This window comes from Vanacampus margaritifer, chromosome 2 (assembly GCF_051991255.1).
Source record: "Vanacampus margaritifer isolate UIUO_Vmar chromosome 2, RoL_Vmar_1.0, whole genome shotgun sequence".
Classification (NCBI taxonomy): Eukaryota; Metazoa; Chordata; class Actinopteri; order Syngnathiformes; family Syngnathidae; genus Vanacampus; species Vanacampus margaritifer.
This window is the reverse complement of record NC_135433.1, coordinates 32,019,482-32,043,018: the sequence shown is the minus strand read 5'-3', so window position 1 is coordinate 32,043,018 and position 23,537 is coordinate 32,019,482. Positions and strand designations below refer to the sequence as shown.

The 23,537-nt window shown below is 38.9% G+C and overlaps 1 protein-coding gene across 1 annotated transcript; it reads right to left on the bottom strand.

The window, feature by feature from the left end:
- Positions 1-944: 944 nt before the first annotated feature.
- Positions 945-20,806, bottom strand: LOC144043900 (leucine-rich repeat-containing protein 24-like). Its single transcript, XM_077557990.1, has 5 exons — positions 20,472-20,806; positions 6,275-6,450; positions 4,251-4,529; positions 3,961-4,129; positions 945-2,670 (listed from the first exon to the last, which is right to left on the bottom strand). Exons 2-5 carry the CDS (start codon positions 6,434-6,436, stop codon positions 1,436-1,438), a joined length of 1,845 nt encoding a protein of 614 aa, XP_077414116.1. The 5' UTR covers positions 6,437-6,450; positions 20,472-20,806; the 3' UTR covers positions 945-1,435.
- Positions 20,807-23,537: the final 2,731 nt, after the last annotated feature.

Below are 23,537 nucleotides of genomic sequence, written 5' to 3'. Positions count from 1 at the left end.
TTAAGCCGTTCGTCCACATGACGGCGCGTTTTCGCAGCTTGAAACAGATCACTTTTGAAACCGGGTTCCAGAGTAGAAAGATTTCAATACGTGTCCCGTACACGTCCGTCTGGACACCTTATACAGGATACTCCTTCAGCGATGACGTAATGGTCGCAGCTTCTGTGTACGAGATTTGTTTGAGGAACGAAGCCGGCTTTGCTTCTGTCTGGACGGGGCTCTCGACTGACTTCTGAACAATATTTGAGACAAATGGTGATATTGTGTATGTGGAGGAAGTTTTAGGTCTAAAACAAAAGTGTTGCTTGTCTGAGCAATGGTAGAAAAAAATGACAGCTTTTTATATAGTGCTTTAATTACTCCACATGGTGCACAAGCGCTTCACAATGCCTCACATTCACCAGCAGTCAAGCTGCTGCCACGCTGGGAGCAAATCAGTGTTGAGTGTCTTGCTCAAGTACACTACAACATGGTCACCAGGGGTGGGGATCGAACCCACAACCTCACAAAGGGAGACGACCACTGTTCTACTGAGCCATGCCACCCATGGTGTTGGTGGACTTTTTTTTTTGTAGTCAATGTCTGGCCTTGCCTGCTGATGTGCTGCTACAGTTAAACAATCCCAGCAAAGCAAAGTGCTTTTTGAAATAACAGCAGAATTGAAATGTCAGTCAAAAGCTTCCTGTGGTGAAATTGCCGCTGAGTAATTTCACTTATACGCCCATCTTATTAACAGCGCAAATAACATTTTTCTAACAAGTCTGAGTTAATTAAGTACAAGATGTACTAAATACATTCTGAAGCCAGGCAACACTACTCCTTATTCACAAGTCACTTTAAAGAGAAATGATTGCTGTAGTTCATGAGTAGAGGTGGTGATTGCATATTGTACCATACGAGAGCAAGAAATAGTGAGAAAGAAGAAAAGACAGAAGCACAGCAACTCGCTGTATCCTTGAAAGCTTATTTTAATATTTAGAAACTGCAGAGCACTGTGACCTGTTCACACTACAGTAAATTGGTTGTTACAGACAAATGTCAGTGGCGTTACTTCCATCACTTCAAATGCACACAACTTGAATAAAAAATGTTCGTTAGTAAAATGACAATTACACCAAGGACAACAGAAAAGTTAGTTTAATGTCTGCCATCATATTTACACACAACAAACTGAGTATAGTCAAGTACCAACTGTCATCTATACACCTCGCTGTTCATCTTTTAATGGGTCGATTCAGGAATCGAATGGCAGAATTGTTTGACCCTTCCATTGTCACACAATTAAATTAAATGACATGTAATGTTCTCTCTTTTGCTTTTCAAAATCATCCACTCAGTGTGATATTTTCAATCACTGTAAGCATCATTGCAAATTGGTTTCTTTTAGGAGTTTTGATAAATCAACATATTGTTTCACAAACTCAAGTAAAACCCTTTAGCAGTGGATTTCATAAGCAAGCTGTGATCCAAAAAGGAGACTCTGACTGAGGAAGACCTCCTCTGGGTCCGTGGTTAATGGCCCCTCGCCGCCATCTCCTGGATTCCTCCTAACCTCCATTCCTCCTGACCTGGACAGGGTCTGAATCACTTGATGATCCAGGAAAGCTTCTTTCATTCTCTTTTGTTGGACATAGCCTCCAATCATGGGACATCTCACCGAAGCAGACCCAACTGGCTTTGCACGGTTCAGCACGTACATCTCATGGCCGTGGTCGTCGCTGTACTCCTCCAGCTGTGCGAAAGTGGTGGGTCCATCAGAGTAATCATTTACATAGATGATGCTCTCTTCTTTGCTGGTACAGAAAGATCCCACTTCTTCTTTATGGTATTGCTGGTGACGGGTGTAGATCATAATCAAGAGAAGAATGGCTGTAAGTCCTAGTAAGGAGATGCCAACAGCGATGGCCGTCTGCGTGGCCGGGCCAAGAGCACTAAAGTCCATGCTGTCTTGCTCATAAAGTGGCTCCTGGCTAACATCCACAACCTTCGGTTGGTAGAAGGAATTCGATGAAGACGAAACAGACGAGTGGGTGTTTAATTGAGGCCAGAATTGGGACGAATATGAGGATGAGGACATATTGACCGCTAAGTGAAATGTAACCCTTGCCACACCACCAGGGTTCCATGCCTCACATTCATAACGACCAGCATGTGCTACTGTCACATTGCTGAGGAAAAGCATGCCGCTGCCCATGTCTGGGTCGAAGCTGTCTCTCTCACCGCCCTCCTCGGTCCCACGCACAAGCCCATTGAGACCTCCAATCTTTATCCCCCCACTGCTGGGAAGGGCCGTCACAACTCCTCCAACGCCAGGTTGGAATAGTTCACCATTAGGCCCTAGTTCTTGAACCAAGCCTCGCGGGGACAACTGGGCCTTGCCATTGGAAGATTTTTTCCAAGTCACTTGAGGCTGAGGATATCCTGAAGCCTGACACGAGACTCTGAGGCTCTCCCCGAGCGTTACAGTTAGATGGCTAGGTTCAAGTTGTACAACAGGGGGAATGCATACCAGGCTGTTTGGAGCCACCTCTCCCAGGCTGAGGTGGGAAAGGCGAGGTGGCTCCGAGCACATTAACCGACGCTGCTCGGCAGTGCTCAACAGCCGCTGCCCGTCCTCGCTGATCCATGTCCTTAGCCAGCCGAGCGCACAGTCACAACGCCATGGGTTTTCTGGAGGATGAGAATGAAGAGAGAAAAATTATTATTAAAATGAAGGAAATTTCATACTCACTGTTTACATCATCTGACTGAAAGTTACAACTGTTTATATTAGGGTTATGGTTAAAATTTGTGCGCTAATTTAAAGTTTCTTTAATGCCACACATTTTTTTTAACGCATGATTAATGACCGCCACTTACTTGTAAAGCCTGTACTGGGGGAATTTCAGTCACAACGCAGCAGACACGTTCACGTCCAAATTTAGCAGTAATAAATCTAATAATAATGCATATATTTGTGGAGACTGGGGTCAAGTTGTATTTTACAATTTTAACAATGTGCAGAATTTTACAAGTTCCTTTATGTCAAAGTATTCCGTAAGATAGCTTTTATAATGAAAAGAAAAATGCACTGAGCTGTCACCAAGTCTCACAAATGCAATTATGCCATCTAGTGGCAGAAAAATTACTTCAACACAAATCAATATCACACTCGTTTTTTACAGTAGAGTACATCTTTTTAGTTTTTACTAAAGATTTTTTCCTCTGTTAACAAGAGTATAAAAACTATAAAAATATTTTATTGTACATTTTATTGTACATTCAGAAAAGATATAAAATGTGCGATGAATCGTGAGTTAACTATTGAAATCATGCGATTAATTATGATGAAAAAAATGTAATTGCTTGACACCCCTACTTTATCTACGTACGGCCGTACGCTCACGTATGCGATTGTTGGTACAAAGCATTTTTGAACTTGATACTGCAAATTATTTGTTTTACCAAGTACTTATTGAAATCCATATTTGGCAACAAGAAGAAAATACGTAGTTTCTAAATCAAAGGTGATCAGAGGTGAAAAACAGAGCTTCCGCTATATAAGGCAGGCAGTATGTAACTATGGATGCTTTCAGGAGAAAAGTTGTCGAAGAGAACATTCTTTTATCTTCTTATTACTTGATCTTATTATGAAGACATGCTTTGTGGTTAGGATTAAACTGCTGCTATGGTAGCACCCAGAATAAACTCATTGCGAGGCTGCCATTGTTTCCAAGCTGGCAGACGTTTTTGGCATGTCTAAACCGTGTTAGTGGCTTCTGAATATTCCCTCTTTCATTTTTTCGTATTAGTCACTTTTTGATGAAACGTAATCCCAAGAGCTCAACAAAAAAAAATATTATCAACCAGTGATGTTACTTTTGCAACAGTTTCACAAGATGTTATGTTATTTGTGATTCCATCATTGTTGAACTTAATGACTAATAAAAATAATTGTTTCGATTCTGACTGTCTTCGAACCTGTGACTCTGAGGACCTGTAGGCTGACAAGTGGTTGGAGTAATGAGGCTCCCAAGGTGTGGAGGTGATTTTGACTGAGATCCAGTAGGGCCAGAGATGACAATCCACACAAAGCTTTGTCTGCCAGTACCTCTATGCTGTTCTCTTGCAAGTGCAGTTCCTGGAGGCGCTGCAAGGACAGCACACAAAATGACACATGTGAATAGAAGTGAGCAACACACAAGACAAAATGAGCCATCAACAAATGATCACAGGCGAATGAAAACTACTCCATGTCCTCATAAACCCACCTGCAAACCCCTGAAGGTGTTGTCCTGGACTCGAGTGATCTGGTTGCCTGCAAGGTAGAGGATCCGAAGATGCTCCAGACCCTGGAACATCTCTGGGGTGACCAAATGGATGAGGTTTCCATTGAGGGCAAGCTCAAGTAACTGTCCCTGACTGAGAAAAGCTCCCGGTTCCAGAGCTGAAATGCTGTTATTTTGAAGGTACAAGTAATGGAGGCTGCCCAGTCGGGTCAGATCTTGAAGACGAATATGCACAATCGCATTGTCCTGGAGGAACAACGTCTGTAGGGGACATAGGGGAAAATCAATCAATCAACATCAATCAGTAACGGTTTGATTTATAGAGGGTAAGTGAGACAGGATTTGTTTTCTTCTGAATTCGTTTTTTAGGGGCAGAGTGTTCTGCATTCCACTGTATATGGCAGAGGTCCATATCTAAGGAACTTTGCTATATGGAGTCAGACCCATACTGTAAAAAAAAAACTAACTGTAAATTTCCGGCAGCTGGGGCGCCCAACGTATTCTTACTTCTTATAAAAAAATTTTTTTCCCATAATTAAAAGTTTTTGCCTTAGTTTATAAGGTTGTTTTTAATGTCGAATTAGAATCATTTTCACATAAAAAAACAAACAAACCTAGAAATATAATAGGTAAACATTGTATTACAAATGGTAATGCTTAAAATTACAGAAATATGCTATTATTAGTTGTTTATAAAGACATGATTTTATGGAAAGAGGTTTTTTAATAATATGTTTTTGATGTATACAACAGTATATGAATTATGTGATTTTTCTTTCAAAACATGTAAAAAAAAACTGTTGGAAAAACTAGATATTGGGTTTAAAATAGAAACAGTTTACTGTTATGGTAATTCATTTATACAGCATTTTCCACCTTAGGAGGCTCTTAAACCACTTTGCATTTTGTCTACTCATTCACCTTCTGATGACACAGAATTAAGAGTTCAGTATCTTGCTCAAGGATACTTCAACAAGTTCACAAAGTGGATTGAACCCACAACCTCGGGGATAATAGAGGACCACTCTACCACTGAACCACACCGCCACTGCTTTTAGCTTACATGAAATGTAAATTTTGTTGGCAGTGCTAATGCCCCAAAGCAATTAAAAAACAATCAATTAACAAAGAATGTATTATAAAATTACAATTAATTTGCCTTGCATATTATTCACCCTCTCAAACTTTTCCCCCTTCCCTATATATCACTACCTATAGGACATTACAGTAATTGTAGTTATTTTCAATTAAAAAGCAATCAATTAACAAATAATGTATTATAAAATTACAATTAATTTTAATTTCTCAGTCATTTTAAATGTTTTTTTCCCTTTTTTTCCAGAGTTTTAAAGTTGCATTTTACAGTTTATTCCCTTAAATAGCAGACAAATATTTGTGAAATTAAGATTCTTTTGTGAACATACATAAAGAATATATGTATTTCTAATACATTTTTTTGGGGTAAAAGAACCGAAATATTGTGAGTTTTCAAAGTTACAGTGTTTTTATGTTTTACATTCAGTATATAAGATCACGGTCTATTTTTGAAAATTGAATATTTTAAAACAATGTGTCAAATAATATAAAATTTTTAATTCTTTTTATTTATTTTTTAACATTGCATCATTATATTATTTTGTCCAAAAAATCTAAATTAATCAGCACCACTTATGAAAAATAAACATAAGGGAAGTACAACAAGAGAGACTTTGTGATTGAGGTTAATGGGAAGAGTTATTGGAGACATGGTTTCATCAATATTCATGACCTGCCTTAATACTGGGGGCCTGAACCCATGATGTAAAGACGGGCTGATCTTAAACATCTTGTTGACAGATGATCAGAGGGTCACTTACTTTGCTAGAATGAATAGTCCCCTCCCCCCCTCCCCTCAAGTTTAAGATGGTCACGGCAAAATGATCAACCACAATCATTTCATGGGAAATTCAAATGCCTGATATGTTGATGGAGGTTCGTTGAAAATTAAACTTAGTTGTCCGACTGACCTCAGTGAACGAGGGGACACCCCGTGGGATTTCTTTGATTCCAAAAGAGCCACACTCCACCGTGAGACTGTAGCAGCGGCAACCGGAGGGACATCCCAGGCAAGGTTGGGAAACTAAAGCCAGGCTGATCAGGATGCATGTGGACAACCACAAGATGACCATGGTTGGACGAGCAACTGAGGAAACATCGAGAAAGGAGAAGTATAAGCTCAATGCATTACTTGTGATTTCTTCTGTAACGACAAATTGACTTCATTTGAATGCAGTGTAATACAAGACAAACATGAACATCATTTGCATAAATATTGACTGCACAGTAATGAGATGCGGCTACAGTGCATACTCTAATGAGAACTAGTAGAGTCTAATAAAAATGTCTGACCTTTAACCTTGTACAGCTAAATAAACTATGTATGTATATACCACTTTGAATTCAGTGCAATTCATCAGCCAAAATAATAAGCACATTGTTATTATTATGCCTACTAATGGGCTTGGGTAAGGACTTTAAATGTTGAAAAATAGTCAACATTATCCTCCTAGTAATGGGAACAAAACAAATATTAATTTACATTGAATAATGTTATTACAACAAGCCAACTATACATAGAACATAGTACATTGTACCCAATGGAAGGCTCTACTGGTTGACTCCAAACATGGTTTGAACCAGCTCGGGCACGTCTTACTTCTTACATTGTCCATTTATGCATGGACTGGTGTGGGAATGTGCATTGCCTGCGTTGAGGTTCATCAAATTGCAAAAAAGGACTGATAAAACTCGAGATTGGGAGAGCTTATCTAACAAAAGGGCAACAGCTACGGCGCTGACCTTATTAAAGATGTGATGAAAAACTTTGTACTTTCACTTCAAAGACTTCGCTTGGTCTTTTTAGCACACGCACAAAGAAATCACTCTGTATCGCTTTAATAGTAGCATGAGGACACAGCTGCATGTTCATTGTTCGCTACGTTGCCATTAAATTATTTTTTCCTTCCTCTCCATATTCCTGCAGCAACAGCACATTGGGTTCAGTTTTACCTCTGTAAACTCTGAAGCCATACGCAATACGCTTTTGTATGTTAGGGATACAACAATATCAAAATCCATGGTACTGTACGTTATTATTGCGTAACTGTTAAAAAAAAATTGAGGGGTAAAATTTCCATAGTGCGGCTGTGCACGCTTGCACGATGTTATGTTTTGAGTTGGCTGAGCCGCTCTCAGTATTTGTTTTCGTTGCAGCTGTTAACTGACCACTGGGGGGAGCGATGGCCACCCATGCACCTGTTCTGGGTTTTGTGTTGATTAGCCTGCCTATGTAAGGGAAGCTGAGAGTACACCTGTTTGTCAGACTAATCCTCTTGCTGAGCCCAACTCGTCTCGACCTCCCGAATACACGTTTCCTCGACCTTGTCATTGATTCTCGTCTCACCTAAATCTTGAGGTTGTTTGTTTTTTGTAAGTATTCCTGTTTCGGTAGTTTTTTATTCTTGCAAGCTCTAGTGATGGCAAAATGAAGCGCCATAAAGCAGCAAAGCCCTGCAGGCAATACTTCACACACACGTCGGGGCTTCAAGATGATTCATTTCCTCGACTACGTCATCATGTGGACAGAAAAATGTATAACATGCTTGGTGCATGCAATAAAATGGTGGGGTGTAAATCATGCTCTGAATACAAAAAATATATATATATATTTGAAGAGTGTTTTAACATGAATTGGTCTGTGTTACTTTGTCTATGTTTGTGCTTATGCAACAAGTGCAAATGTGAAATAAGGAGGTAAAATAAAGTGCTTATTCATTTTAATTTAAAAACAATATTTTCCCCAAAGTTTTTGGACTGGCGGTTTCTTTTTTTGAATTTCACCTGCTTTTGAAAAAACTCTTTCACATGGTACTGATGAAGCGTTTCTTTGTCGCTTTTATTTCGAACTACACTCAAGCCTAGCGAATCATTTCCTGAATCAGTCACGTGGTACATCCGCTTCGCGGTGCTTCAAACGTCACCACGTACGTCATCAACATGCGGATCGACTCCCCACTCATCTACATTAGTAGGCACACGCTTCAGGGATTCGACCCGAGAAGCGCATCACTAGCAAGCTCTTTTTGTTAGATCTCTCCGTGTTAGGTGATGTGCGTTTTCAGTTGTTCGTTATTCTTGCTATTGCAAGCTTTTTTTATTTTGTTAACTCATTCACTCACAGCCATTTTCACTGAAGAAACCCCCTTCACTGGATTTTGACTGATTTTGCAAGGTCCACAGAATATTCTGTTCTATTGCTATAAACACATGGAACCTAACAAAAGAAAGATTAGGGTCACTTCTTTCATCAGGAAAAAAGTATATTTCTATCTGTTTCAGTTTTGTAGCAATTAGCATTAGAATATAGCTTAGTTTCATCATTATTCACAAACCTGTTTAAAACACTGGGAAAAAGTGGTCCTGGCTGATCTCTTATACTCTGCTGCCACCTGCTGGCCGTTTTTTGGAATAACTACCATTGCTTTAAGACACTTCTTTATGCCAGAAGCTGTATCAAAGCCTATATGCTCTAGCATAAAAAACGTGGCGTGCAGGACAAAGTATTAAAACACGTATTCATACGTTTTGGGGTTTGAAACAGTTAAATGTTAGCGCACCTCTTTTGTTTGTTAGTCCTAGCAAGTGTACGATTCTATTGTCCGTGTTTTTGGGATCCTCACATTTGAATATAACACATGAGTGTCTCCAAAAAACCTGCACAGATGAAGACCAAGCCTAAATTTGGGCACAAAAATAAAGCCCCAAGTCTCATCATATTCATAGTCATTAAACTGACGTTAGGCATGTCCTATTTGTAGTGGTGTAATAATCCAGAGCAACAATGTAATATTGTTGCCCATATTTCAATGAGGCAACACTGCACTATTAAGAGAATGAACAATGAACTGTATGTTAATATTTCATGTTATATTTATAGAGCATTTATGAGGATAGCCTGGCTAGAGTAATCCATTGTGGCCTACATCAATTGTACAGTCATCAGAGAGACCCTTCAGAATAAAAGAAAAACGTGGCGTAATTGTTCCGTAGACAAAGAACGAAAATGTAATTTTAAATAGGCCCTTGGACTGTCATTAAATTTTTTTCAACGTTTCACAGAGAGAGAGAGAGAGAGAGAGAGAGAGAGAGAGAGAGAGAATTGTAATTGCTTTGATTCGCAATGAAAATGTCACAGGGCGATCATAGAGCACCGATACTAGTTTGCCCCAGGCTAAGAATAGACACCGAAAAGGATGTATCGTGCCTGTAGATGTTATTAGACAAGGAGCAAAACAGAACAGTGACATAGTGGTAAGTATATCTGACACAGTCTGGAGAACCACATTTGAATCAACATCTCCCTTTGTATGTGCAGCATGCACATTTTGTAGACTATATAGTCCAAGTGTGCCCTGTGATTGACTTGAGACCAGTCCAGGGTGTACCCCGCATCCCGCCCAAGTCAGCTGGAATAGGCTTCCCGTGCCCCTAATGAGGATGAAATGGCACAGACCTTGTATGTATGCAAGGCTAAACATCAATGCAAAAGATATCCTGCTTGGCAGAGATTTGGGATTTAATCCTGCCCTCTTTTCAGTGATTGTGTTCTCAAAAACGAAAAGAAGATGACAAATCTAAAAAAAAAAAGATGTTCAGTGGCTTGCTTTTCTAAATCAACAGTGCTGACTCTACTTTTTTGTTTTTTCGCTGTGTTTGTTCCTCTGTTTCACATATACCCCTGCTTGATTCTCATTTTTTTTGTGATGCTGATGTTGGGATTTCAGCAGTGAAAGGTCAATTTGTTCATTTCAATTTCAGTAATCCTCTGCGGTACACGCGTAATCTGCACAATCAGATGCTTGTTAGCTAAGCCTCTCTCAGCAGTGTTGATGTTTTCACAGAGAGGTCTCTGTTGTTTGCTTTTAAAAATGAGGTCATCTGTATCTTTCCACCGACAATGTGAAAATGTAATAGGAGGATTTGAGCTTAATGTTGTGTACTTAGATCTGCATGTTAAAATCAACCATTAAAACCGCCTAGAGCAGATATTAGTTCTCAAATGCCGAAGGAAATCAAATCAAAACAGCACGATAAGTGTGTCCACAATTTTTCATATTGCACTGGACTACTGAACAGCTTAGAGTTTGTGCCTTTCTGAAATCGCCATTACTTATTCGCAGTGGAACATGAAAGTCTAACATAATCTGTGCCGGGGGGTTGGTTGAATACATTTTTCTATTACCGGTAATAGAAATAATGGAAGAGAATTTTGACAGGGTCCAGTTATTGCCATCGCAGAACTTATATGAACTTTGTAGGCATTTTATAAACATTCTTAAACAAGTAAAAATAAGTTGACCACTGCTCAGATGAAACATAACATTGATGTGGTGAATGGTGAAGTGAAGAGGGAGGATTTTCCTCTAATCATTATGTCTACGTCATTGACGGATGCGTGCATTTTCGGTGAGTGCTGTATGATGTCGCTGCGTCGGCCTCGGCTGTGTGCTGTATGCGGCCGAACGGCAGCCCCAGCCGAAATCCAAAGGCCGACGCACCCGATAAGAAAAAGAGGGCCGCTGTTTTATTTGCCGGATCGGAAATCAGATGTACCAGGTCAGACGTCGGATTCAATTGGAGAAGAGACAGAGAACAGACTCCCAAAAAGAAAGTCCAAACACCTCGACTTGGCTGTAGACACAAGATAAAATGAGATCTGATTCTGTGCAGAATGGAACAAAACTCTTTCGAAGAGATGCACGAATTTTTATATCAAAACACAAATCCTTCCCCTTTCTTCGATAAGAGGTGTGACATCATGATATAACGAATTTTATTGGTATTTGGAAATACAGACGCTCCCCTACTTACGAACATTCGAGTTACGAACAACGGTACATACGAACATTTCTGCGCATACAGTATGTCGAAAAATGTTCGGAAAGAAATGCTGTAAGTTAGATTTTGTATTGCGCGTAGTGCTTCTTTCCGCCGCTAATACCGACGATTGGCGCTGTGAGAGCTCATTGGAGGCTGAGCAACGTGGCGAGGAGGAGGAGGAAGAAAACGCCGGTCCCCATGAAGCAGGAAATAACTTTTGAAGCCGATTCCAGCGACGACGAAGAATCTCTCATGATATAAAATCCTCCTCTTCCTCCTCCTCCATCATCTCCTTAAGCATCGAGTACATCTTCCAAAAGTAAGTTAAACTTCATTTTATTTATCTTATTACGTACATGTACATACTGTGTGTGTGTCTTTCGCTCTCTCTCTCTAACATACGTAGTACAGTACAGTACTGTACGTATTCTCTCCATTTTATTAAAAGTTTTTTTCAGTACAAACCAATGCAGGTTACTTGTACAAGCCTTAAACATACTTATATAAACCTTCAATATACTTATATAGGCTTTAAACATAAATTATAATACAAAATATAGCACTGAAGCAACTTACGAACAAATTCACCTTACGAACGATCGTCCGGAACGTAACTCGTTCGTAAGGTGGGGAGCGTCTGTACAGTACAATATGGATTTCTTTGGCCACTAGAGTGCGCCACAAAATTACAAATTAACTTTGTGCTGTTTTATTTTTGACCATTGGGGGGCACTAGGGTTCCACGAAAAACTTAGGCCCATAACCTTTAACCGACTTCAGAGTTGCCCTCCGCGTGAACTAACAGTACTTAGCTAGCGCACGTGCAGCTGCCTGATCGTAAATTTTGTGGCCAAGATATTTGTACGGTTTCACCTGCGTTTGGTGGCGCATTAACTGTTTTCTTTGGTACGATTAGCAACCTTTCGACAGGATACCCATATTTGGGACTGTTAAATCATTTTTAACAAGCTACAGTTCCCCTTTTTCTGAGTCAATGGGTCAATGCGCTTTGTACATCTTTATCTTGCAAAATGGCTCCAAGGCCAGTCATCTTTAGGAAAATTACACTTAGACATTTACTAACCCCAAAAATACCCCCCCCCCCCCTAAAAAAATAATCTCCTGAATTTGCAGCCAAACTTAGAGAATCACTGGGGCATAAACAGACATTTATGTAGTTTTACTTTCAAAAGTTGCTTTCTGGCTCATTGGACAAATCAAAATAAATTTTCTGCACTTTGGAAAGCCAAATTTAAGTATTGTATTAGTTGCACATCTTTGGCCTATCATGTCAGAGCAAAACACCTGGAGTGTGATGCTGGTGTGTAGAACTAAACGTACAAGTGAGACATTTTGAGAATTGCTTCCATGAGAAGAATATAAGAAAAATGTCTGGAAAGATGACTCAGTTTTGACTGTTTTGTTCAACAGTTGTATCTAAAAAAAAACATATTCAAGGATAAAGAAATTGATTGGAACAATCTTTAAAACGAAATATACTTTGTATTTGATGATTTTACATGAATTCCAAGATGTTACTCAAGTTACAAGCTAAAGTAGTAGTTGAAAAATTTGATTAACTTATTCACTGCCATTGACAGCTATAGATGTCAAAAATTAATTTGAACAATTTTTATTAGTTCAATTTTTTCCCCCATTTTTGTTAACAAGAGTATGAAAACCTAGATTTTTTTTGTACATTTAGAACAGATATAAAATTTGTGATTAATTGTGAGTTAACTAGTGAAGTCATGCGATTAATTACAATTACAAATTTTAATCACTGATGCCCCTAATTTTTAATAACTTTGTCTTTAAAAAAAAAACTTTTAGATTTTTAATAATGTTTTTAGAAGAAAGAAAAAATTATTAAAAATTAGGGGCGTCAGGCAATTACAATTTTTAAACGTAATTAATCGCATGACTTCACTAGTTAACTCACGATTAATCACAAATTTTATATCTGTTCTAATACCCCAAAAAATTCTAGGTTTTTATACTTTTGTTAACAAAATTGGGAAAATGTTAAACTAGAAATAGTTCAAATAAATGTTTGACGTCTATAGCCGTCAATAGCAGTGAATGAGTTAATCACGATTAATTACGTAATAGTTTGTGATTAATTAGTTAAACGATTGGAAATGCTTGACAGCACTACTTATTGTTGTGTCAACATTTTGAGCCACATGCTCTATGCTAACTTGCTAAGTAGCCAGGTCAGTGTGAACAGTGAGTCCTCTGCTTCCAACAGATTTTTGGCCGTGCAGAGGCAACATAACTAGAATTTGGCCTGAGTCCTGCATGTTTTTTAGGTTCCCCACGTTTAACACAGCTGATTCATATTTAAGCTCATCAACCAGCTCTGCAGGAGCCTGATAATGATCCTTATCAAACGTGACATAATGTAAAGTCCTAATTACAGTTTTTGTATAAAAGAAAAATTCTTGGACTTCTTTTTTTTTATTTTATCAAAGTCAAAACATTCACCATGATTGTTTCCTGTGTATAGCAACATATTCAGATGCTACTGCAAAAAATGGTGTCAGGACAATCGTAAATCGAAGGCCTCCTGTACTACTTTTTAGTAGTTTTACATGATTCTTCTGTGTTGGCATTTTGAATAATAATAATGATAATGAAAAGTAAAAAAAAATCAAAGAACACACTTGTATTACCAAACATTCTTAAATCTGATGTTTGACTGCCACACAGTTCCACTTCTTCTACTTGTTTTCAAATTTCTAATAATGACAACAGCAATGGCAAAAGATGAGAAATGAAAGCAAGAAGTGTGATAAGTAGGAAAGATGTTGACGTTTGAGAGTGCAGCTGACAGCAACAGCGCTCGGGGCAGAAGCCAAGTTCACATCTGTGTGTTGCCATTGCTGCTGGTCTGTCTCATCTGTTGTTATGGTAACTGATGATAGGGGGGAAGTGTGCTCGCGGGACCTTAAAGCCAGGCACACTTTCTGTGAGCTTAGGCAAAAAAGCTGCATAGATATGCGAGCTGTCATTCCTTCTGGAAAACTGCTCGCAGGAACTTCAGCTCTGTGATGACCGGGAGACAAATTTGAAATTCTCTTTCATTCCTACTTGTTTTTTTGGGGGGCTGAAACTTTTTCTTTTCGTTACACATTCTCTCTCTCTCTCTCTCTCTTTCTGACTCTACCGACTCCCAGGCTCCCTCAACGATTTCTCTGAAAGCCTCCATCATTTTTCCGTCCTCCATTTCTGACCTCTTTCTTTTCTCATCGCTCGTCCTTGTGGCCTGACTGACAGGTGCTGAATCATTTGTCTCACGGCCTCCTTTTGTCCACAAACACACTAAGGTCAAGGCGAGCTGGGACCACACTCTGCCGCGAACCAATAATAAAAAAAAAAACTCTGAGTATGAGTGATAGTCTCGACCATACATACAAAAACCCAAGCATGTGAAAGCCCATAAACATGCAGCGCACATACTGTACAAGGCAGCCTTTGCGTTACAGTTTGACAGACACTTCAGATAACACACACACGCACACAGACTTGCACATCCCGGCTGACGTTATTCTCCAACACAAATCAGATCCGAAGAGATAGACATAGACACAACAAACACACTCACACGTGTTTGTAGGTCAGCGGTCAAGGAAGCCCTGCTCAGTTAATGGCCTACGATTGATTTCTTTATTTTTCACACTTCTACTCTGGCAAGACGAGCCATTGATTTGAAATTGCCCTTGTAAATATATGTGATAGAGAGGGATAAATGAGTGCCTAATGTTTATGGTTCTGTGTGTGCATGTGCCTCCAAATTTCAGTTTGAATTGATGCCTCAGAGTACGTGCAGGCTAATGTCAGTGAGCGCCCTCACAATCATTTGTATATGACGCATGCGGTTGTAGTATTTTATTTGTTGGGTTGTTTTTTATTTGTAGTTATTGAAATTGAGTCCTTGAAGTCTCAGTCACACATTACTATTCAATAGAAACATTGCTTCCTTTTAAAGACGTTCGGAATATATTAAACATACAACGTAATAGGATGAATCAGATGGATTTCATTGCCGTTGATTCTACAGCTTTTTAATCATCCTAATGGATGAATAGATGGAACATTACTCTGCGATGTCCTTTAAATCCACTCTTTTGTAGAGTTTGCGACCAAAAGAAACAAAGCTCATGCACATAGAGTATGCAGTGCCACAAAATGTCTACCATCAACTTTTGATAGTGACTCACAGTTCCCCAAAACAATTGTTACAAAACCTGAAACCTGCATTTTGTTTTAACTTAAAATTGTGGACAAGCAGCAAATGGATTGATGGATGGATTGCTTTTCAAGCACATTCCTTTTGTTTCAACCAACCAAGTGGTATTTTAACACCAACACCAAGTATACTCAGTCAACAAGCTTATACTCTATGGGTGCTATTTAGTGTATTTTAAAGTGATGTGACCTTCTTACCCATGGGCATATTTACTAGACTTGACGAATGTGTCCGCGTGCTTGGATATGTCAAAGCAACGGCCTTATTTCGGCAGTCATGGCAAGTCTATCGACCAATACAAATTGGTATGACAGTGATGGGATATGTATATTTATATTAGAGCTGTCAAATGATTACATTTTTAAATCAGATTAATCACATTTTAATTGAAAAGGCTTTTTATCAACATTTTTCCCACTAAATTTGTCAAGCACCTGTTATGCCTTAATTCTTTCGACATTTTATGTTATGAGGACGTCTTCAACATGTTTTGATCCACTGTACGCTCTCATCCTCCTCTTTTTCTAATCAGTTAATTACTTGCTTATTTAAAATAAATAAAAAAAATGACCCCAATATTTTGACATGAACATATATTCTGAATGGCATACGCAAATAGTTATTAAATATTTACTTTAATGCATTGTGTTGTGTTTATTACTCAAACACAACCTGTGCTACCTTTAACGTAACCAACTTTGATAGATAGATAGATAGATAGATAGATAGATAGATAGATAGATAGATAGATAGATAGATAGATAGATAGATAGATAGATAGATAGATAGATAGACAGACAGACAGACAATGCTGAATGTCTTACGCATCCTCTCCAATTTTGAGTTTAGCGTTCTACTGTTCTCACATTCGACATAGGATAGAATCTGACTTTTTGGAAAACGGCTACTATTGACATGAGCTGTAAATAGCGGTTGTCACAGCCATATTGTGCCTCGTTGATGTGTCCCCTGAGAATAGAAAATTATCTTGTGAGCCAGTGTCTGCACGGACAAAATGGGTGAGAGAGTATACACTTGTGGGTTTCCCTGATTCTGACTGGGCAACGAAATGTTCCACTGATGTGACAAACCTGACTGTCGCCCCAGAGGCAATCATCAGATCTCCCTTATTCCTCACGGTGTGCGAAGTAAGTTTAGACAAGTTAGTAAAATAACTTTCATACAGTAAACCACACCAGTTAAGCTGGATGTGACACATTTCTTGTAAAATCTCCTATTTTATGTCTTGCAACAAAATTGACCCTTGTTTGTTATACCGAATGACTTATGCCCATGGCTGCACATAAGCAGTGTGCCGGTGCAAATAAGAACTGGAAATTGAATATTGCGCCCCAGTTCAAGTCTGCCACTGCGTGTTTGCGTACTAATATTGCAGCTCAGTTAGTCAGCTTGACTGTGGTCACAGTGACTGCTTCTGAGAGCCATCTTCAAAATAAAAGCTAAGTAAGGCATTAATATCCACATACAGTACTATATTTTTTTCAAGACAACCCTCGCAGCTTGTTGTTTATATGAACAACCATTGTGGCGGTGAAATGTATTTTCTGCCCAGATTTAGTCATAACTGTATTAATTTCCTCATTTCCTCAGTAGAGCTTTGTTCTGCGGATGTATTCTTGTGAGTGTTATCGCAATTTCTGCCAGGTGCAGTCATGACTGAATAACCTCCTCTATTCCTCAAATGGGCTTTGGTCTGTGTTTGAATGATGTCCTTGAGTTTTATCTCATGTCCGGTCAACTCCGGTTGAACAGTTTACTGGAAACTGTGTGGTACCGCCCTTCAAGATAGTATAAGAATATTGTAAGTTCTCTGTAATCTTCGCACTTGTGAGAGGCTACAGCCATTGCCTGTAACTCACTTGTGCCCGGAATATTTTGTATAAAAGCTTATAAAGGAACTGTTCATCGATCTCCAGCCTGTATTCAGAAAACCAACATTCTCACTACCCGAAAAAAAACTTACACGCGGAGGAAAAGATCTACTCCACAACAGCGGCTAGCTTAACTATCCTGGCTACTCGCTAATGGCTTCCTTGCCCCAATATTCCCTAAATCTTTAAATTCATCCATAAGGTCAGGAAAATTTTTTGCTCCAAACAACAACCTGTGGTGGTCATTTCAGAACCACGCCAACATTTTTATGTGCACCCTTGGGTATGATGCTTTTGTTGCTGACTTTTGTTGTTGAGGACTAGCTTGAGCAAGTGAAGAGGTAGCATTTTCTATTATTCAACTCCCAAACGTCTGTGGGCTAAACACAACAACAACAAAAAAACAATTGATCCTATCTATGGAAGGTAATTCCACACAATCTCTTATCGACTGTTTGACATTTGTGCAGCCACAGGCAGGACAATGACGTGGCATCATTGCTGAAGTCTTGACAAATGACCGCCACAAGATGGCGGACACTTTGACGTTTGATCGGTCCTTCAGACGGGGCTAGTTGTATCACTTTTTATACTTTTATATATTTCTTGTATTCAATACATCATATATAAACACAATGTATACCAGATGAAAGACCAAAGTCTTAGGTATATTTTTGTATTCATGCCATTTTCATACCTTGTCTCAGTGCAGAGTTATAAGCCACCAAATAGAGGGAGTGAACATGTGACATGTTGCCCCACCAATGGGTAAATTGTCACACCATATGGGGTAAAATGTCACACGGGATTTTGCATCTAATAAAACAAGGACAAAAATGTCCTTATTCTCCTGTTTTTTGTTTTTACAGCCAGAGAAATTGTTTATCATTGATCTTGAAAATTTACCATATAGTCATGAGCAAAATTTAACAAAAAATATTATGAAATACATAAAAGTCCTTAGGAACTGCTGGCATGTAGGTCATAACTCTCAGCCTTGACAACTTACCTGTGATACAACTAGCCCCGGCCTCCCCTATGTTGTCATTATATGTTTTCAACTAGATACATGTTAAAATGTCATTTATTCCTCAAGACAGTCATGTTAAAAAAAAAAAGTCATAATCAGTGAGTTTGTATGCCACTTTCCAGTGTTATTTCATAAACACATACATCAGTTTTGAATAAAGTCTCTCGTGTGAAATTTAACTGTCATGACTTCCTGCTCTATGTTTTTAAAGAGAAATCAGTCACCTTTCTGAAACCAATACAACTGTTTAAATGTCAATGTCCTCAACATTCTCCCACATAAAAGCATCCTTGCTGTTTAAATTATAAGAATGATTGACATAATCGATTAAAGCAATTCATTTTAATTTGTCGCTCTGTAGAATTTGTGGCTCGACACAATCTTTATATCTTCTTCCTACTTTATTTTCATCAGTGGAGTTGCACACGGTTCAGCCGGTCCCATTGTTTTGTGCCCATTCTTGTCTGAGCCGCAGCGTTTCTCACTGTAATTGATGGATGACATCTGACAGGATGGAAGATAGATGAAGGGACGTTTCATCCTCCTCCTTTGAGAAGCACAAATATCCCTTTCATTTTATATTTTGCTTAAGGCATTCACCCTGAGCAATTTACATGTATTTCTGATTCTGTCAAGCTCAAAGCATTATTGTACAGTTGCAGCTGGCTGAATCTAAACTGTAAATATGCTTCTTTTTATGGGCCCTCTGTTGACAGTACAGCCGTTACTCAAACAGCAGTTTGAAGTGTGTGCAAAGTGTGTCCAAAAATGAAATTGAAAACTATGCTCCAATAACAATTTTATTGCACTCTGCAGCATTTCAGTTAATAGCGAATGCACAATACTATGCGCAGGAAATGATTGAGCCCTAATGGATTGTACCTTCAAGTTACCATCGAGGTGACAGCAGCTGCCAGTGCCAGTCTGCCAGACATTCAGTTTGTCAAATAACGCTATCATCCAGCCTGTGGTGAATAGTTGCGCTGTCTGCTCTAAATGGTGAAGAGTATTATTCTCCCTAATGCCGTTCTTATTAGAGTTGACTTTCTCATTCTTAAATCTTTCGGGAATCGGTTTGCCTGACATTGATTTCAGTCTTCACTGTGTGGCAGACAAAAAAGCACATAAAAAATTGAAACATCTGCAGACATATGCATTCAACTTGCTTGCTATATAGATCTGTTTACATGAGACAACACCACCCACAACCCCCGCATCCCACACCTTCCATTTCGGAGTTAGACAAACAGAGTCCTATCCAAGGGCCTGCTGTTCGGCCCCATGTCCATGTCTCGAATAGCAATTAGCAGAGTCATATGCATACCCACTGTGACATTAGCCATGAAATGGCACAACTTAATGCTGAGAATGAGAAAACATGACCTGCAGAACATTTACCGTGTAGGCTCTAAATTACATATAATCATGTCAATTCACATGTGTGGTGCGTTGTGCTGACTTTCTGTACAGTTTTCTAAAATTAAGATCCATTTACTGCTCAACAAATTTGTCTTTAGCACATTATTTTGTAAGACATGGCTGCTTTTAACACAAGCCATCATAAATATGCATTAATACTAGCTAAAAATAAATAAATACATACGTATTTAGGTTGAATTAGTTTGCATGTATTGAAATTGATTGATCACAGATAAACCTGCAATTGGGGTACATGTATCAAAAGGCTTTTTCTGTACATCAAGTTAAAATGTTCACAAAATAAAAAAAAACACTATTGGACTTTAAGGTAACAGGTGCAGGTGTTTTTGAAAACTGCACAAATTTAATACCAAAAAAGGGCAACAGTCATGTGACAAGTACTCCGTTGTTCAACTATGTTTCTAATCAAGAATTCTTCTTTATTTTAACATTTTTCTCACTTTGTGATTCCTTAATGATACAGTAGTCACATATACAGATATTTTGCACAACAACTATAATAATAATAATAACACGCCTAAGCTACAAATAAAGCACAGAAAAACAACACACGTTCAGTTAATATTAGGCTAAATCCAACTAAACGATGCTGTTACGCCCCCGCCCCCCGCCCGCACCCCCATCCCACTGTAACACTATGACCATGCCATCCCTCATCAATTGCAACCTACCGATTCTCCGCGTGAAGGGTCGTCGCTCCGGCCACTTAAACGCCGACAAAAGCAGGCATTCTAAAGGAAAGAAAGTCCCGTTGAAATCCGCGCAGACGGCACTGTCATATGTTGGCCGAGTTGGCGATTATATTCCACACAGTGGGAGCTCGTCCATTGGAATTGGACGCAGGCAGAAAGCAGCTGATGTGCGCCAATGCCGGACGTCAGCGCTGCTGGAGATGGTCGATTGAGTCTTTTTACTTCCCCGCCTCCTTCTGTTGCGTTCTTATCTCGCCCACTGTTTGATATTATCTTCAAGTAATAACGAACCTAACTAATATTTTTTGTGTTTATACATTTTCTCCTTCTCGACGAGAGAGAGAGAGAGAGAGAGAGAGAGAGAGAGAGAGAGAGAGAGAGAGAGAGAGAGAGAGAGAGAGAGAGAGAGAGAGAGAGAGAGAGAGAGAGAGAGAGAGAGAACGTGAAAGAGAGGGGCGGGCACTATTAATTCTTTGTTGTTGTTTTTTTCATTCATCATTTTAAAGCATGGATTTATGTTCCACTTAACCTGGAGCGTTACTCCCTGGCTTCATTTAAAACAACTTCGATACTCCAGCCTCTGCATTCAGGCTCGGAGGAAGCGTGCCTACATCCGCAGTTGGCTCTGTTTTTATCCTTCGAATATGCATTTCATATCTAATACAAATAGGGATTAAACTACTCAACAGCTTTAATAAGTAAAATGCATCGTATTAATTAATCAATTCATACAGTTGTGGTTCACAGCTATGCAACAACAGATACAGTGTCACATGCAAGCATATTGTTTGAGGGTTTTGTTTACCTTGAGTGAGAATTCTGCCAAACAAAAAGACTGAAAGCAATTTTCTTGGTGTCAATTCTGCACCTGCAAGCCAGCTGAAATGGTAGGCTATATGTTGTAAAGTCTTAATTTTAAGACTTCATTTTAACTTGTGAAGTGTAATTTTAACATTTTCAGTGTAAATGGTGAAACACTGACATTCAAACTAAAGAAGAAAAGACTGAAGTTTCAACTGTGTGAGTGTTAATATGAAAGGAACTTATTTTGAGTATTAAAAATTACAATAGAAGTTCTAATATTTTAACACTACACACTACTGTAGTGTAAAATCAACACTCACCAGTGTTCACTTGTGTTAAATCTCAACTAACATCAGAGTTGTTTTAAGTCCATCTCAGTGTAAATTATTTTAATATTTAGTGTGAACCAATATAGACAATTTTGAAGGGTTTAATTCAAGTAGGTGTTGAATTGGCATTGACGATTTTGCTGTATATAGACACACTAAGAATAATACAAAATTGTTTTCCACCATTTATTTAAAAAAAATATTAAACCTCCACTTTACATAGTAATTACACGATGAAAAAATTATGAATGGATTCCATAGACCGTGTCCTTTCATCATGAAAGGTTGCTGCCTGGCTGGTGCTTATAGATGTGAAACTTGCTGCCTGGCTGACTTGCCATTATGTTTCATGTATGCTGAAAATGAGTGTGCAAAGCTGAAAAGCGATTTATCTCAGTGTCGTGCTCAATCATAAGGCTTGGAGCTGTTGGCTGAATATGGGCAAAAATAACATTTGAAAGCATATTTCAACGCCTGTGGTACTGATGACCCGGGATATGCAAAATGGAACTGCTTTGCTGAATTGATGTGGCTGCAGCCCAGAACACTCTTCTTCGCAAACACAACCTATGATGAGCTCAGCAAGCTGCAGCTAAACCCTCCATCATGCTCCTAATGGAGTCATTTAAATGGATTTTACTCTGAATGTTGAGTTTCAAAGAAATATTTGTCCCATAGGCAAACACTTAAGCGAGAGGCGTAAACCTTCAATCATTTTTCCATTACTACGCCAGTACATGCAGCCATCAATGTTCCTGTGAGAGACGGTCCCTGCTGCAAAGAAAATTACAACAAATGTTAAGTCATTTTGAGCTATTTAATCTTTACGCAGTCGTTCTTAATCAAAATCCTGCCCATGCATTTGATCAAAATAACAGTCTTAGGAAAAAACACGGTAATCATGCATCATCCATTAGAGGGGCCTAGATCTCACAGGTATGCGTTTTTAAAAGCTACCAATTCACAGGGCATTGAATCGATTGCAACTGGACTGTTCTTAGGAACCAGAAGAGTCCAGTTAAAAAGCAATTACAGGTAAATGACCTGAATGAATGAGAATATACACAAGCATCACCGATATTATTCCAGGGCAGCTTTTGCCCATTGTAAATGGTGGCGGTCAATTAAACAGTGGTATGTTCAACTGCAATTCAACAAAATGGCCAGGCTAAAATAGTATCAGTAGCTTGAATTAAAAAAAAATGATGCTCCTCACGTTTAAAATCTAACATAATTAATGCTCCTCAAATAGTTTAGAATTTCACTAGCAAACCATTTGTGAGGAATGAATTAACCCATTATAAGGGTAGCGTTATTGTACAGTGGCGCTGATATTAATATACAATTCCCATTCATTGCGGTCTAGAATTAATAAGCATCTGCTGTATCTACATCCATACATTGTTTGGCAGCTGGTGTGTTGCTTTGTGTGAAAAGATTTCCTTGCCTGAGGAATTTCGTGTTTCTAATTGTGTCTTGTGAAGTTAAGCATGACACACCGTGTGTGAGTTGAAGCTTGATGTTAATGAGCTCCTCCTATCCCCCGGAGTATGTTTTGACCCACATCAGAATAATTAACATCAAACTCAAATGTCTGTAAGACGGTCCTTTCTGTTCACTGTTTCACTTCACACAAGCAGCATCCCTTTGTGTGTTTGTATGCATGGGAAGTCCTGTCCACATTTTATGTGCACATATATTGGTCCATAAACCTTGCTAACAAGTTGTGTTTTCCATTCGTTCTAAGTCCAATCACCTTGCTGTTAGAAAGGGAGACTTAAAGAGTCCTTATTTCCTATTTTAAATCTCCGCATCTACAAGGACAATGGCGCCCTGCATCCGGTTGCTCTCTTCTTGCTGATTGAGTGCACCTAAGGTAGTCACAGTTCCATTAGTGCTGCTTTGTGGTCAT

What these genes read in the sequence shown, in the direction of transcription:
- LOC144043900 (XM_077557990.1), bottom strand. Translation starts at nt 6,436, where the DNA reads ATGGTCATCTTGTGGTTGTCCACATGCATCCTGATCAGCCTGGCTTTA. An exon ending in ACACCTTCAGGGGTTTGCAG is followed by an intron (nt 4,130 to 4,250) that starts GTGGGTTTATGA and finishes CTGTCCTTGCAG; the next exon opens with CGCCTCCAGGAACTGCACTT. An exon ending in ACAGGTCCTCAGAGTCACAG is followed by an intron (nt 2,671 to 3,960) that starts GTTCGAAGACAG and finishes CTCATCCTCCAG; the next exon opens with AAAACCCATGGCGTTGTGAC.